General features: G+C 42.3%; 1 protein-coding gene across 4 annotated transcripts in view; it reads left to right on the top strand.

The window, feature by feature from the left end:
• The window catches only part of ORC3 (origin recognition complex subunit 3), a 214,572-nt gene that overhangs the window by 98,266 nt on the left and 100,107 nt on the right, over positions 1-16,199 (top strand). For all 4 annotated transcript variants that reach the window (XM_077487275.1, XM_077487272.1, XM_077487273.1 and 1 more), the window contains 3 exons: positions 6,099-6,212; positions 8,041-8,174; positions 9,548-9,611. In XM_077487275.1, coding sequence (XP_077343401.1) covers positions 6,099-6,212; positions 8,041-8,174; positions 9,548-9,611 — 312 coding nt within the window. The remainder of the gene's footprint in view (positions 1-6,098; positions 6,213-8,040; positions 8,175-9,547; positions 9,612-16,199) is intronic.

Raw genomic sequence — 16,199 nt, 5'->3', positions numbered from 1 at the left:
GCGTACGGGCTCAGGCTGGGGAGAGACCCTGCCCATCAACGTCCTAGAATTACGGCAGTACGTCTGACCCTACGGTCCTGGATGGTGGAGCTTCAGGGCTGGCCCATCAGAGTTCAGTCCGACAATGCCACTGCAGTGGAATACAAAAAAACTGTGCTACCCTAAAAACTCAGAAAGTGAAGAAGGCTGCAATTTTGGTGGGACAAACACAATAGACAATAAAAATAGAAAATACTGCGCCCGCAATAAGTCCAACCAGGTCCAGCAAACCGGAAGGTAATTGACATCCAACGTGAGTATGGTATGCAATTAATAAAAATGTTAGTCTCTGGATAAAGCGTATACCCAAATATGTTGAATAAGAACACCTGTGTGAGGAACCACCACCATATGGAAAGCCGCTTACCAGAGGGCCAACCCACACCAGCATTCGGCTATAACCCAGCCACAGTCTCTAACATCTGAATGGAAACCCCAATAGTGCCTCTCAAGTGTTGCAGGATGTTAGGCTCTTTCCATCATATAGTATATAGAAAGGAAGGGGACCATAGAATAATTCCGTATGCAAGATAATTTATTAAACAAATACTGGTATTTACAAACATATGTAGATTTAAAAGCCCATAAAAAATCCGACCGGCAACATTCGGAGCCCTTCCTCCTTCAAAATCGACGCGTGACGTCACTGCTACGCTCTCCCAGACACGTTTCGTCATACGCAGACGTTTTCAATGAGGATAGGGCGATACACTGACTCGCTGCATTAAATAGAACCAAGCCTCATTCTGACATACAAGGAAATGGCTATATGGCGCCATATTGGTTGTGGGAATAGCTGCCGATATCGCAACAGATTATAAAAAATCCCTCTGAGAGAAAGTTAACCTCAATTTAAACAACTAAAGTGTAACAAAAACATAATTTTTGTATTATAGTGACCCCTAATTTGGAAAAACGCCCAAATAGAAACTGCAGTGGCCTATATAAACCACCAAGGCAGTACCAGGAGTCGTTCAGCTCTGAAGGAGGTGAACTACATACTAGTCTGGGCAGAGGGACATGTGCCAATTATATCGGCAGTCCATATCCCAGGAGTAGAGAACTGGAAGGCAGATTATCTCAGCCGCCAGCAGATCTGCCAGGGGGAATGGTCCCTACACCTAGAGGTGTTCCAGGAAATTTGCCAACATTGGGAATGGCCAGAGATCGACCTACTTGCATCCAGGTTCAACAACAAGCTACAGCAGTTTGTGTCTCGAACAAGAGATCCTCTGGCAATTGGAGCAGATGCTCTGATAGTTCCATGGAGCCAGTACTCCCTGGTTTATACTTTCCCTCCGATCCCTCTTCTTCCACATTTGTTGAGCAGTATTCGGAGAGAGGGGATTCCAGTTATTCTGGTGGCACCAGTCTGACCCAGAAGGCCCTGGTTCCCAGAGATTGTGAGACTGACAATAGATGGGCCATGGACACTTCCAAGTCACCCTGATCAAAATTGGCTTTGAGTACAATGAAAGGTCAATTTCGTCCCTATCAGTAGTCTTCCAAAGGCCTTTAGCCTCCTATTCACTGATCTAAACCTTTATGCAAGGGGCAACTCACTTGCGTCCCCCCCATTAGGTCACTTATGTGTCCTTGGGACCTGAACTTGGAGCCGTCTGTGTTACAGAAACAACCATTTGAACCCATTAAGGAAATTCCATTAGACTTGCTGTCATGCAAAATAGCCTTCCTGATGGCTATCGCCTCGGCTTGAAGGGTGTCGGCGTTGATGGCCTTTTCATGCAGGAAGCGTACTTGATCCTTCACCTTCATCCTTCATGTCACGACCTGTTCCATCCTTTTTGCCAAAAGTGATGTTGGCCTTTCATTTAAATCAGGACGTTATTTTGCCTTCTTTTTTTTTCTCAGCCTCGTTCGGTGAAAGAGACGACTGCATTCTTTGGACGTTGTCCAGGCAATCGAGGTTCATTTGTCTAGATCTGTGGAGATCCGAGGATTAGACTCTCTGTTTTACCAAAAGGACCCAAGAAGGAACAGGCAGCTTCCATTGTAATTGGGTCCGTCAATTGGTCATTCAGGCCCACGGTCTGAAACATAAAGCTCCTCCCTTTAGGGTGAGAGCTCATTCTACCAGGGGCATAGGAACCTTCTGGGCTTTTTGCCATCGGGTATCTGTGGCTCAGATTTGTAAGGCTGCTACCTGGTCTTCAGTGCATACGTTCACAAAATTTTATCAAGTGGATGTTCGAGCAGCTGAGGATTTGGCTTTCAGCTGCAGTGTACTGTGGGCTGCCGTATAAGTTCTGATGGCTAGTGTTTGGCAGGGTGTCTCCCTTTCCTCAAGGCTATTGCTCTGGGACGTCCCAGCAGGTAATGAATATTAGCCTGACTCTGTGTCCCATGATGTATGAAAAAGAAAATAGAATTTTTACGTCATACTTACCTGTAAGATCCTTTTCTTTGAGTACATCATGGGACACTCTTTTTGAGGATTCAGTGCTTGCTACAAAACTGAAGTGCTTCCTGTATGGGAGGGATTATATAGGGGATCACTTCCTGTCTGAAGACCTTTTTTTCACCTACCAGTGTCCATTCACCTAATGATGACGTATAACCCAGCAGGTAATGAATATAAGCCTGACTCTGTGTCCCATGATGTACTTAAAGAAAGGATCTTACAGGTAAGTATGACGTAAAAATCCTATTATTTTCCACAAATAGAGCTTTCTTTTGGTGGTATTTGATAATCTCTGCGGTTTTTATTTTTTGCGCTATAAGCAAAAAAAGGGCGACAATTTTGAAAAAAACAAAACAAAACATTTTTGTAATTTTTGCTATAATAAATATCCCCAATTTAAAAAAAAAAAAAAACACATTTTCTTCTCAGTTTAGGCTGATATATATTCTTACAAAAAGGAGGGGAAAACACCGCGCTACCATACAAACATAGAAAAAGTGAATAAATATACTCTGTGAATAACACAGCCAAGCTGCTGGCACACAAACTAAGTTCAAATTACAATGTAACAAAAAGTGCAGCGCTAGATACACCTATGTGTAGAAATAAGTGTGTGTGAAACTAAAAAATTATAAAAAAAAATTCAGTAACTAATATCCCTATGGGATTAATCATAGAAATACTCACTAATAACAAAAAAATCTTATGTTGCAAATTTTACAACCCAGAGGTCAAAAAATCCTCTAACATTTAGTGCTCGGGTATACTGATGTACAATAACAAACAGCAAAAAAAGTTTAAGTCAATCAAAGTATGTAAATGAAAGTGACCAATATCCCATACTATTAATTATATAAAAATGTAAAATGTCTACTGGTATCAGTTGAACACAAGTGCTTTGGATATTCCGGCAGTCCAGACTACGGCAGAACTTATAATTGTCTACAGGATATTCACTGAAAGAGGTGGGTACTCTTACCAGAAAGGATGGACACAAATACCATATAGCAATGTGTCATAAAGGCTCAGAGGGGCTCTACGCGCTACGCGTTTCGACCGCAAAGTCGTCTACTGGAGCATCCTTTTTGGAGCCATTCCAGATTAAGCTCTGTGGAGGTTTGTATCACGGATAGCCGATCTACTAAAATTGGAGATCAAGGAGAGTGACGGTCAACCCTGAGCAGATGCATTATCTGGCTGGGAATCCGTCTTCTTGGGCCATCAGAGCCCCTCTGAGCCTTTATGACACATTGCTATATGGTATTTGTGTCCATCCTTTCTGGTAAGAGTACCCACCTCTTTCATTGAATATCCTGTAGACGATTATAAGTTCTGCTGTAGTCTGGACTGCCGAAATATCCAAACCACTTGTGTTCAACTGATACCAGTGGACATTTTACATTTTACATTTTTATATAATTAATAGTAACGGACTTTGGTCACTGTCATTTACATACTTTGATTGACTTCAACTGTTTGTTATTGTACATAAGTATACCCGAGTACTAATGTTAGAGGACTTTTTGAGCTCTGGGTTGTAAAATTCACAACAAATTCACAACATAAGATTTTTTTGTTATTAGTGAGTATTTCTATGATTAATCCGATAGGGATATTAGTCACTGAATATTTCTTTATAATTTTTTTCACACACTTATTTCTACACATAGGTGTATCTAGCGCTGCACTTTTTGTTACATTGATATATATTCTTCTACATATTTTTGGTAAAAAAAAAATCGTAGTAAGCGTATATTGATTGGTTTGTGGGGGATATATTTAGGGCATTTTTATTATTATTTTTCTTTTACTAGCAATGGCAACGATCTGCGATTTTATCGTGACTGCAACATTATGGCTGACACTTTTGACACATTTTTGGGACGATTGACAATTATACAGCGATCAGTGCTATAAAAATGCACTGATTACTGTATACATGTCACTGGCAGGGAAGGGGTTAAGACTAGGGGGTGATCAAGGGGTTAACTGTGTTCCCTTTGTGTTCTAACTGTAGGGGGAGGGGACTGACTATAGGAGATGACAGATCTTGGTTCCTAGCTATTAGGAACTCACGATCTGCATCTCCTCTCCGAACAGAACAGGGATTTGTTTACACACACACACACATCCCTGTTCTGCCTCTCGTGTCCGCAATCGCTCGTGGGCAGTGGTCACGAGCATCAGCACCCTCCCCCCAGTGCAGCGGGCACGTGTGCACCTGCAATCCCACTTAAAGGAACCAACGTATAGCTATGTCAGCTCGCGGGATCGTGTCGACCTGCCGCAGTATAATAACGGCGGCTGGTCAGCAAGTGGTTAAAGAAACCGTTTACTGAGAAAGATGTAGGCTGCCACTGCTGATCTGCTGCTGGAGTTGCCCAGTTATCCTTGAACTCAATATTGTTTAAGCTACTCGCCCAGAACATGCATGCAGCCAGTGAAGTAAAAAAAATGTCAGCCTCCACATTATTTTTGTTGTTTATGTAAATAATCCGATTTTTATTGCATGGGCTCAGTGTTAAAGTGTACTTTCTACAGGTTATCCCTTTTAATTAAACACATTTCTCTGTCTTAGGCTTTCATGTTTTTGTTTTTAGGTATACTAGAAACATTGTATATATTTCCTAATGTGGTACTAAATCCTAAAGCAAACATTTATTATATTGCAGTTTAATAATTCTTAGATTGTTGTGGCTGTGACTGTTTCCTTTTTTAGGCTTTATTTCCTCTATTTTCATCTGGTGATCTGGCCAGCAAGTCTGTTATTTTTCAAAAAAAACAAGCCGTCTTGCAGATATTTCACCACTTACCACTGACAGGGGTGCTTACAATGATCAGCTTTTATTTATTCATGTAAAACCTTTATTCCAAAAGAAAAACAAACGGTTAGCTGTAACTGCTTATAAAAAGTTAGCTGGAATTTGGCTTCAATTTGTTACTGTACATAAAACTGCTAGTATATTCAACACTGCCCTCCCCCCAGACTGACAATTCTGCTGTCCAAAGATGTCGTCTGTGCTCATATAACCAGTGTGGGAGCACTCTAATACAGGAGGTGTGTTACTGGCCAGATCACCAGGTGAAAACAGAGGGAATAGCCTAAAAAAGAAAACTAATGCAGACACCACATCTAATGAGATCTATTAACTGCAATATATAAAATTTTTGTTTTGGATTTAACCCCTTGGCATTGGCTGCCACCGACCCTTTAGGGGTTTACTATACCGAGAGGCAGAGCAGGGCTTATGGCCATGTGACCACCTTGATTGGCTGTCACAGCGGTACATGATCGGGAACTTTCCGTGAGCTGTCAGGAGCTCGCTCTCGGCACAGTGCTGTCGGCGCTATTGCATACAAATATGCGGCTACATATTTGTGTGCACTCAGCGCCAAGAGGTTACTACTGCAAATGGTCTGTGACAATTAAAGCATTTATACTGTATCGCGAGTCTCGGGTTGAACAACAGACCATGGCAAAGTTTGTACAATATAAAGTATAATGTTTACAGTATAGATGTGTGCCATATCTAACTGACAGCACAGCGCTTTTCACAGTCTCTTTTTTTTTTTTTTTTATCATGAGATTTTAATATAAAAAGAACAAACTTTTTCATACTATATTGTTTTCTTCCAGCTTCTCCTCTCTAATAATTTTCCATTTAAGCTTGGTGGAAGAGTCTTGCAGGTCCTCATCACTATATTTTTGTACCATGATTTTTCAGTGCAAAATTTCATCAAAGGCCTTCAGGTAAATACGAACATTAAACTATATGCAAATTATATTAGAGCATCACTCTGTTGCCTTTTTATTTACTATGACTTAATAACCAAGGGTGTTCCACCAAACAGAAACCTTGTTCCTGTTTATGTAGATCAGGGGGGGCCACATGTGGCCCTCGGAGCCATCTGATGTGGCCCGCGACCTCCTGCTCTGGGATGGCTGGTTGGCAAGCCCAGATCACAGGTTCCCAACCTGGCATCCCAGAGCAGCAGTGTTGTGAATGAAGTTGGTGGTAGAGGAAGCAAGCAGTTGCATAGCAGAGCCACATAAGACAATGCTTCCTGTATAGCGCCACATCCTGTCACAGGCGGAGTGATACCAAATGCACTCTGCCTGGAACGGCAACAGCTGGCGATACCCGAATTGAAGACTGTTATTAAAACTATGTTTAATTCTATAATCACAGTGTATATATGGGCATATCTGTTCTGCGGTGGTTACCGGGCTGCTTTCAAACTGTACTGAGCCATAGACCTCTGTTATTACCTACGGGTTTGGTGAGCTTTCAGAAAGTGCACAATACCTGCAGGATATAATAGAATTCTATAGCAAAGTGCAGCTAACCCCAAGAAAAGCCAGAGGTGCACTGCTCTGGGTAGACCACAGCGCATCAGTGTGAAAGCAGCCTTAGGCCCCTTTCACATGATTGTTCCGACCCAATCAAACCTTCTATTCACCTCTAAGGAGCGCCAAAGGTAAACAGACTTGTGTCCGTTTATACCTGCATACCTTCAATCTGATCCGCTAAAAAACAAAACATAAGGGGATCTGTCCCTTTCCATCTGGGCAGATCGGAGGGCCCATGGAGTAGAGTGGGCTGTGCCCGCTCTGCATATGTGGCGTGTACACAGACCTGTCATCCACCCACTCCGCTCATCGTGGCCCGCAGCTGGTTACCAAGTCACTTATGTGGTCCTTGCTCTTCAAAAGGTTGAGCATCCCTGATGTAGATGAATATTTGAGGCTGCTGACTGAAAATCCCCATCCATAAGAACAGTAACCAGACACGACACAAACATTTTGTCACCACCCATGACTTCTTCAATGTCAGCATCTTAAATTGGAAAATCTCTGTCACTTTTTAAAGTGTGACATTAGGTGATCTGGCTCTGTTCTTAAAGGGAGCTTCATTCCCGTCTCCCTGTGTTGATTCTTAAATCTTGTCTTACCTTTTACCCTGAAGTAACACACTCACCACCAGCCCAGAGAATACAACATTGTCCTGTTGTAATTCACTGCTCCGCTGCCACGTTCCAGGTTCCATGCCACTTTCTTTCTGTCTGACATTACCTGGAGAAGGCTGCCTGTTACTTATTCTTGCAGCTGACCCCCTGGTGACAATTGGAATCAACTTTTTAGATTAGGGGATGGGGGGGTTACAATAGTAAAAAAAAAAAAATCTGTATGAAGGTTCACTTAAACTCCATCCAACACCAATACTTTCAATTAATTGTAATCATCCTCCAATTACCCTGCTTTCAGAGATCTGGGTAGGGTCGATCATAAGCAATATGGGTTGAATCTTAATGAAATTATTTTAGTTGTGATCTTCTTTGCATGCTGCACTATGTATTATAAACTCTGCATTGTGCTTTCCATCAATGCTTTATGCATCTGAGATCACATTAGCTATTTATTTGCTGTTCATACAAATAAGTTCTCTCTCTTTTTTTTTTTTTTTTACAGCTAGTAAATACATCATTTAATCAATATGCTGTTACACATACAGAATTTGCTATTTCACTTTCTTTATAGAGAGATTGGAAAATAAATTGTTCATTACTTTGTCTTGCAGCTGTCAGTAGTAGAACATTTTTACTCCCAGCCGCTTAGTGTTTTGTGTTGTGACCTTCCAGAGATGAGGAATCGTGTGAAGACCTTATCTCATAATCAATGTGAAAACATTCGTCATTTGGCATCTTTTATGAGGCAAGTAGGCATGTACATATATTTGAAAAATTGTTAATCCTTTTGGGCTGTGCTATCAGGTTCCACTTGCATAATTGTTGGATCAAATGTTGGTATCTTACAGTAAATTTTATGGCAGCTGTTAGTGCAGGTTACCCATTGCATTAAAAACCTATAGAGAGCTACAGGAAGAGGGCATTTTACCATACATATAAGAGTAATTTCAGTAGCATGGGGAGTGAAAACTGTAACAACTCCGTTACACTCAAAAAGCACAGGGCACAGATCATATGCACCAAACACATGCAACAAATGTGTCCAGCACAGAGCACACACACCATGTGCACCAAATTCATACAGTCAGTGTACCTAGTACGGAGCAAACACTGCAAGTGCCTAACTCAAGTGTATAATTGATAGACTTAGTCAGACCAGTGCCATATCCTGATATAGTAATGTCAAGAAGGTTAATTAATGGCCTGTGATTTTTAATTGGCACCAAGAATACAAATTCTTGGTGCCAAATCTAAAATTCCAGGCCACTAATTCACCTCCTTGATACAAAACTCCAGTGCACCCTGCACAGAAAGCATACAGCCCAGTGTTCACACCTTGCCCACATCAGACAGGCAACATAGCATGGTGCATATGAAATACCGAGCACATAAAAAAGTTACCTCCAATTCGGCAGTTGAACATTAAGAAGCTATTTTAATGATTCTTTGAGGAGTGTACGCAAAAATATGAGAATAATGTTATGAGATAACAAGATCATGATACAAGATAGTTCCCATTCAGTCAGTGTGTATTGAGGGGACCTTTTGACAACAGTGTAGTGGTTGATACTACATGATACGCATAGGTAATGATACTGGAGGTAATCGGGGACCGACTCAAACATGGTGTACTGAGACTGACAGAGTGCCTGTCTCTGTACACTTTGTAGCAGAGTGGTATGTTTGTTGCTGCTATTGCCTATCCTCCACACCTGTTACTGGCTGTCAAGGACACTATTGGCGTCACAGCATCAGGCTCCTAGCTACCAGTGATGCGAACAGTGGGTGAAAGCTGAGGGTCTAGTTATTCTATCTGCTGCTCTCTCCTTGTGATTGACAGCAGACAGTGGGCAGAGTCCATAGTCAAGTGTATGCTGTCTATTGGCTATAGCATCCGCCTGCTGTCAGTCACAAGGGGAGTGGACCTGATGTGGAACAGGTGTCTTTAAATCCCTATCGCCCAGGTACAAACTCTTTGGCCACTGTCCTGTCTGTGTGTATATTGTAAAACCCACCTTTTTTTCCTGGAAGGAAAGGTGCTCCTACATCAGTCGCATACAATCAATGTGTTCACATATTTTTTTTTTTTATTGGTTAATGTAACTGTTTTGTTTTTAGTTATGTTGAGAACCAGACACCTGAAATACAAGTGAAGCTTCTTACCAAAGACAGTTATTTAAAAGTAAGTGTCCTCTTTGCTTATGTAAGTGATTTGTTCTACGGAGTACATAGTTAAAGGGCAAGTTCACGTTAAAAAAAAATTATAAATGCACATTTTTTTTGCAAGTAACATACAAAGTTGGCTTTTTTTTTTTCTTTGAAATTTTTTAGGAGTCTGCAGAGCATTGCACTTACAATGAGCAGATCCACAGGTGCAACATCGGTCTCCTGCAGACTCTCAGTACAGCTGTCTGCTTGTACCTCCCCGACAGGCAGACAGTTACTACAGCGCAAGAGGAATTCACGAACTACAAGGGTGCTTACCAGCGCCCTTGCAGTTCATTGAGATCTATAAGCCATCTGCGGCGGTTGCAGCCTGTGAGTATTTCTCACTGGGGGGCGCATATGACCGGATCGAAGCTGGTTTGTCACAGTCGCTGAGAAGCATTCTGTCATGGGGAAAGTACCCCTTTCATCTTCAAGATAAGGTGAGTTGACACACCCACCTTATACCCTATATCTTCTTGGGTGGATAGGTGGGGTTTTTGGGTACCTTCTTCCCCCTAGTATCCCTGTGTTCAGTATAGGGTTGCACCAATACCGATACTGAGCAATTGCATAAGTACTTGTACTCATGCAAATGCTAGACCCAATAATTGGGCAGCCTCAGGGATGATAGGTGGGGGCAGTTAGAAGAATCGATCTCCCTGTAAGCTATACAGGGAGATCGATTCTTCTAACTGCCCGCACCTGTCATCCCTGAGGCTGCCCAATTATTGGGTCTAGCATTTGCATGAGTTCAAGTACTTATGCAACTGCTCAGTATTGGGCCCGATACTAGTATCTGTATCGGTGCAACCCTATACCGAACACAGGGATACTTCAGTTTATGAATGGAGAGAAGCCACTGTCTCCTGTCCATTCATCTTCAGTGCAGCTGAGGTCGCTGAGAACAGGACTGGGGAATCTGGGTCCTCAGTCCCATTCTCTGTCTCAAAGGGGAAAAATCAGGAGTATCTGGACCCCTGATATATCCCCAAAGCCCCCCCCCCCCCCCCAACAGGGCCAAATGTATTTTTAAATGAATATTTCAAAGTTAAATTGTAAAATAAAAATAAACACTGACACCATCCACCCCCCCAACAAAAAAAATCACAGTACATTTTTTATTTAAAATAAATACAATAACAATAAAAAAACTGCTGACATATGCCACTGTTGCATGACATTAAAAAAAAGTATCGGTATCAGCGAGCACTTGATAAATAGTATCGGTACTTGTACTCTGTTTTAAAAAAAGTGAATGTCTGCAGGGCCCTTTTAAGCAGAGCATAGCTCCTGGGACAGTTTTGTGTGCGTGTGTGACTGTGCTGTGGTAGCTCAATGTAATAGGGACAAATATCCTAGGTTGTCCTGCCTATGCCCCTGGTTTCGGGTAGAGGTGGTCCGCTGTTTCTGGACAGATCCAATGAAACATTGGTGTCCCCCCCCCCCCCCCCCCCAGTTAGTGTGTTGTAACCTAGAGGTTGAGGGAACAGGACTGTAACCATTTTTTTTGTACACAAATACATAAAGGTAAATACAGTTTAGTTTGCTAGCACCATAGGCGTGCATAAGGGGTGTGCCTAGGCACACCCTAATGCCCAAGAAAACTCAAAACCCCAGGGCTTTCTTGCTGTCAGAATGTGTGAGAACTCATTCTGCACCTCTGCCAATTGACACTAGTAGCTGCAAGTGGGACTGTTTGTCATTTGGACGTGTAACTCCTGTGAGCATTGCAGCCACCAGCCGAGGAGTAAGCATGCAGTCTTCTGCATTTTCCGATACTGTCTCTGTAGTTCCGGCTACAGCATCCCTAACAGCTGAATATCACTCCGCTGCCTGCTGTCAGTGATGCTGTAGCTGGAAATACAGAGTTAGCATTGGATAATTCCTGACTGCTTACACCACAACCGTGGCTGCAGTCCTCACAGAAGTTAGTTAGCCGCCATCCTATGTCCCATGTTGCCAGAAGACAGCTTGCAGAGCTCCTCTCAAAAGCAACAGTTGGGTGAAAATGGTCTCTTTCCTCTGGTTCTTGTCTGGCTGAGTCGGGGCTTTCACGGCTCCAGTACGGGTGGGCGGAGCAGGAAGGGATCATCACATTACTGCTTCCTACCCAGTACACAGCACAGCTCTCCCTGGAACTGACTGAAGATGTGAGAGGACATATGGCGGCCTTTACCTGTGAGTACTGACCTCCTCTGCCTTCTACTGTACACTATACAATGCTGTGCTGTAAATGGGACAGAATGAGAAAGTGACATTCTTGAACAGGTTAGGCTGCATTCACACCTGAGTGTTTTCATCTTATAAAATGCTTGTAAAATGCCTGAAAAAATGCCCAACAAGCAAAATCCCATTCATTTCAATGGCACCTGTTACATCTGAGCCTTTTGTCACCTGACGCAAAACACCTGAAAAACGCCTTAAGCTCAAAAAAGAACATGAGCTTCTTTGAGGCAGATTACAGGCATTTTTCTGCTTTTTACATTGGTGACCTGAACAAAATAATGGCAAAAGTCGCTGTAAAAAAATGCTGCAATGTCGCCAAAAACCACAGTAAAAACACGTGACTTTGAAACAATATATATATAAGATATAGTGTGTATGGAATACATCTATGTAGCACCTCAGAAGTCCCAGTAATTCATAACCTATCAAAAAATCTTAACATAATACAAACTCCAGGGAAGTTAAAAAGTCCATCCTTGCAGTGTGGGGGGTGGGGGGGGGGGGTGGGGGGGGGGGGGGATCCTGATTCCAAGCTGTATTCCCTCACCCAAAGCCTTAAAGAGGAAGTAAACCTTGCTGTTTTTTTTTTTTCTTACCTGTAAAGTAAAGGCATAATGTGCCTGTATGCGTCGCATACTAGCACTTTATGTTAAACTTACCTGCAAACGAAACCCTCATCGTTCCTGCTGGAGGCCGCATCCATCTTCGCCCATCTTCTTTTGGGGGCTGCGGACTCTGGCTGTGTGACTGGCTGGAGCCGCGTGATGTCACTTCTGGACATGCACGCGGGAGCCGCCAGTCAAGACACAGGCTTCTGAAGAAACTGCACAGACGGCCGTTCCTTCAGAGCGCATGTGCCGATGGCGTAATCGGCACAGTAAACAGTAAATATATCCTAAACAGTGCACGTTTAGGCAATATTTACAGTACTTATAGGTAAGCCTTATAAACGTACCTATATGTACAAAGAATATAAGAAGGTTCACTTCCTCTTTAACCGCTTGCTGCTCACCCACCGTCAAATGACAGAGGGGTGGTGTGGCTCTCGTTCTGGAATGACCTCATATGACTTCATCCCAGGCCTGGGCAGGAAGGGGGTAAAAGGGCCCTGTAGGCAAGTGGTTAACATCATCACATACCATAGAGGGACATTAACCCTGTATTGTTTGATGGGGAGGCTGGAGTGTGACCACAGCCAGTAACTTAGAAGCTGAAAGGAACAAGTCACAGCAGTGAAGGGAGCCTGCTGGAGAAAGGAATATGGTAAAGTTAAGTACACACAGATTGAGATTCATCCAATTGAAAAGGGATTGCCTAAATTTCAGTTTGTGTGTAGCCCATCCCGTTAGAAGTCGATCTTTAGATCAGCTTCTCTTGAATAGGACTGCTGGAAACATTGTTCAATAAGTGGCTTGCAGCCAATCGGCTGCAGCACTAATTAGTGAATTCTGACAGTGGGTAGTCCCTGCTGTCAGAACAGTGTCCCAACAGGGGGGATTCCTGCATCCACATCGCTTGTGTAGATGCAAGAACCTGTCAGCTAGCAATCTGCACAAAAAATCCTGTGCACGTGTACCAACTTGAGGCTCCGTTTCCACTTGTGCGACTTGTCATGCGACTTTAGACACAAAGCTGCATGACAAGTCAATGCCCATGTATTTCAATGGCACCCGTTTCCATCTACGCGACTTTGAAAAGGTTCCTGCACTACTTTTATGCGACTTTTGATGAAACTTGGATCCAGAGACTGTAAATTTGGATCAAAGCTGCACTCAGTCACACTCTAAATCGCGCGACTTTGTGGTCGTAATAGTAGAAATGTAGCTTAATGTAGCGATGGGCTCAGGCATGTTTGGATCAAGCCCACCAGGAAGCCAGCACTGCACACCGCCAATCATAGACAGCATATGTATGTGCAGCTGTGGAAAATGCCACTGCTTATGATTGGCGGTGTGCAGTGACGGCTTCTTGGTGGGCTCAATCCGAACACGCCCAAGCCCATCACTAATTAAAGGATGAGCTTACCTATTAGAGCATGTTACACCCGTATACAGGGTGTAACATGTTCTAGTTGCCCCCTCCCCTGCTCCCCCCACCAGCACAGCCTCATCATTAATTCATAGGAATTGGTGAATGCATAAACTATAAGTCTGATCCACCACTGCAGCAGACAGACTTGTAGTTTAAATGAACTGCAAGCACACTGATTAGCACGCCTGTAGTTCATTCACACTTCCTACAGCTCTGCAATTACAGCCATCAAAAATATGTGCATTTATTATTTTTTTTACTAAAAAAAGTGAACCTATCCTTTAGGTACGTACTTTATGGGGTACCTGATTTTGACATCCCTCACATATACAGAATATATAGTGTATATGTGTTTTTATATATATATATATATATATATATATATATATATATATATATATATATATATATACACACATACACACGCACGTGTGTTTGAGTTTTGGAGTGCCCACCTATGGCTAGCACATAATACATGTCGTGAAAAGCATGACATGCAGCAAATAACATGATAGTGTATGGGATCATAAACAGTCCGTTCAATAGTGAATAACGTAATGCACCAGTAAAGATCAATCAAAAAATCTTCATAAGTGAACATCTAGTGCTCAGTCTACTACGCCGCATACTTGTATATGAGCTTACCAAAGGTAGTGTGACTCTCAGTATATGAGAAGTCAACACACGCCGTATATGAGTGCCAGTCTGCAATGAGTATATAGGGATGAATGGCCTCCACTCGTCCAGACAAAACACATAACCGCAAACTGTCACTCAAAGACAAAGAAGAAATGAGTACCATGCTTACAAAGTGTGAAATCCTTGTGGCAAAGTTTTTTGTTAAAATCGGTTAAAAACATCTAAGATGAAATCGGCATGTATAGGCTATGATTCCCAGTATCCTGATGGTGACCGCTTATGTGTGGTGATACAGTTTCTGGCAGCCGCTCGATCACTTTTACAGGTGGCTGAATGGGCCTCCTCTCAGAGCCATTCACATACACTGAGAAGTATGGAAGGGAACGGATATCCTTCGCCCGTCTCTGATGTCAGAAACCAGTAGTGATGAGGATTTCATCACATCTGGTTTTGATTTGTTTATTTGCAAACCGTTATTGGCTTGTACAGCATCTAAGCAAAATTATTTGGAGGCCAGAGGAGAGATCTGGAGATTAATAGACCCCAGATCTCTCCAAAAAGACTGCCTGTCACAGGCCATGCTATCACAAGGGATGTTGTTTATCTCTTATGATAGCAATAAAGTTGATCAAAAAAAAAAAAAAATTAAGGTACTGTGTAACCACAAAAATACATTTAAATAAACTAAATAATAAAATTAAAAGTAAATATATTTTAAGTGCCTCCACCCCCCTGTGTTTACGTGCAAATTTGAAGGCGTGGTGCACATATAGGTCCCATACGTAAACAGCAATTGCATCACAAATGTCAGGAATCACTGTGATAGAGCGAGATTCAATAATTCTAGTACTAGACCTTCTTTGTAACTCCAAACTTGTAATTTTAACATATGCCGTGTTTAGTATCTCTTTACTCAACTTAACATTATCTTTTATATTTTTCTAAAATCTGAGTATTATGATGTTTGTTCACTAAAATTCATCAACATGTATTTTTTTCTAAAAAAAAGTGTGTTTGAAAAACTGCTGCACAAATATCGAGTGACATAAAAAAAACAAAAAATCACCCACCATTTTAATTCTCTGGGGCCAATGCTTAAAAAATATAATGTTTGGAGGTTCTAAGTAATTTTATAGCAAAAATATGCAGATTTTTACATGTATCTGATAATCTTCAGAATTGGCTTGGCGCTACACAGGGTTCTCTGCCTCTGGGGCGATCTGCAGAGCTTCCATGTTGGGGACTGGACATATACTTTTCTGGTCTGCTACCTTATACTCTGTCCCTCTGGGAGATTTTTTCCTTCTTGTCAAGTGTTGTACTTGTTCTATGCAGTGGCATTTGATTGTGACTCTGGTGTAGGATTGTCTTTCAGATATCCTGTAGCCGTGTGGGCAGCCTGTGTATGTACGGATGCTGCTACCTGTCTGGAAGTTTGTTTTTTTGTACAACCCTCTGTTGCTATCATTTTCCTGCTTCCTACTCTCCTCTCTGGAGTTGAAGGACTTCTTGTGTTTGCATTTGAGTCATCTTTGTTACGGGTTTCCTCTTGCAGCAGAAGAGGTGCTGTGATGCACTGGATGCGCTACATGAGCCCCCGTTTGCACCAGTGTGTTCGTTGTCACACTGGCATCTGCAACAGTGGCTGTCACATTCTTCTTTGTGG

Source organism: Lithobates pipiens, unplaced genomic scaffold (genome assembly GCF_037356315.1).
Source record: "Lithobates pipiens isolate NorthernLeopardFrog02 unplaced genomic scaffold, aLitPip1_a1.2 Scaffold_18, whole genome shotgun sequence".
Classification (NCBI taxonomy): Eukaryota; Metazoa; Chordata; class Amphibia; order Anura; family Ranidae; genus Lithobates; species Lithobates pipiens.
The sequence above is the reverse complement of the archived record's forward strand: the minus strand, read 5'-3'. Positions and strand labels throughout refer to the sequence as shown.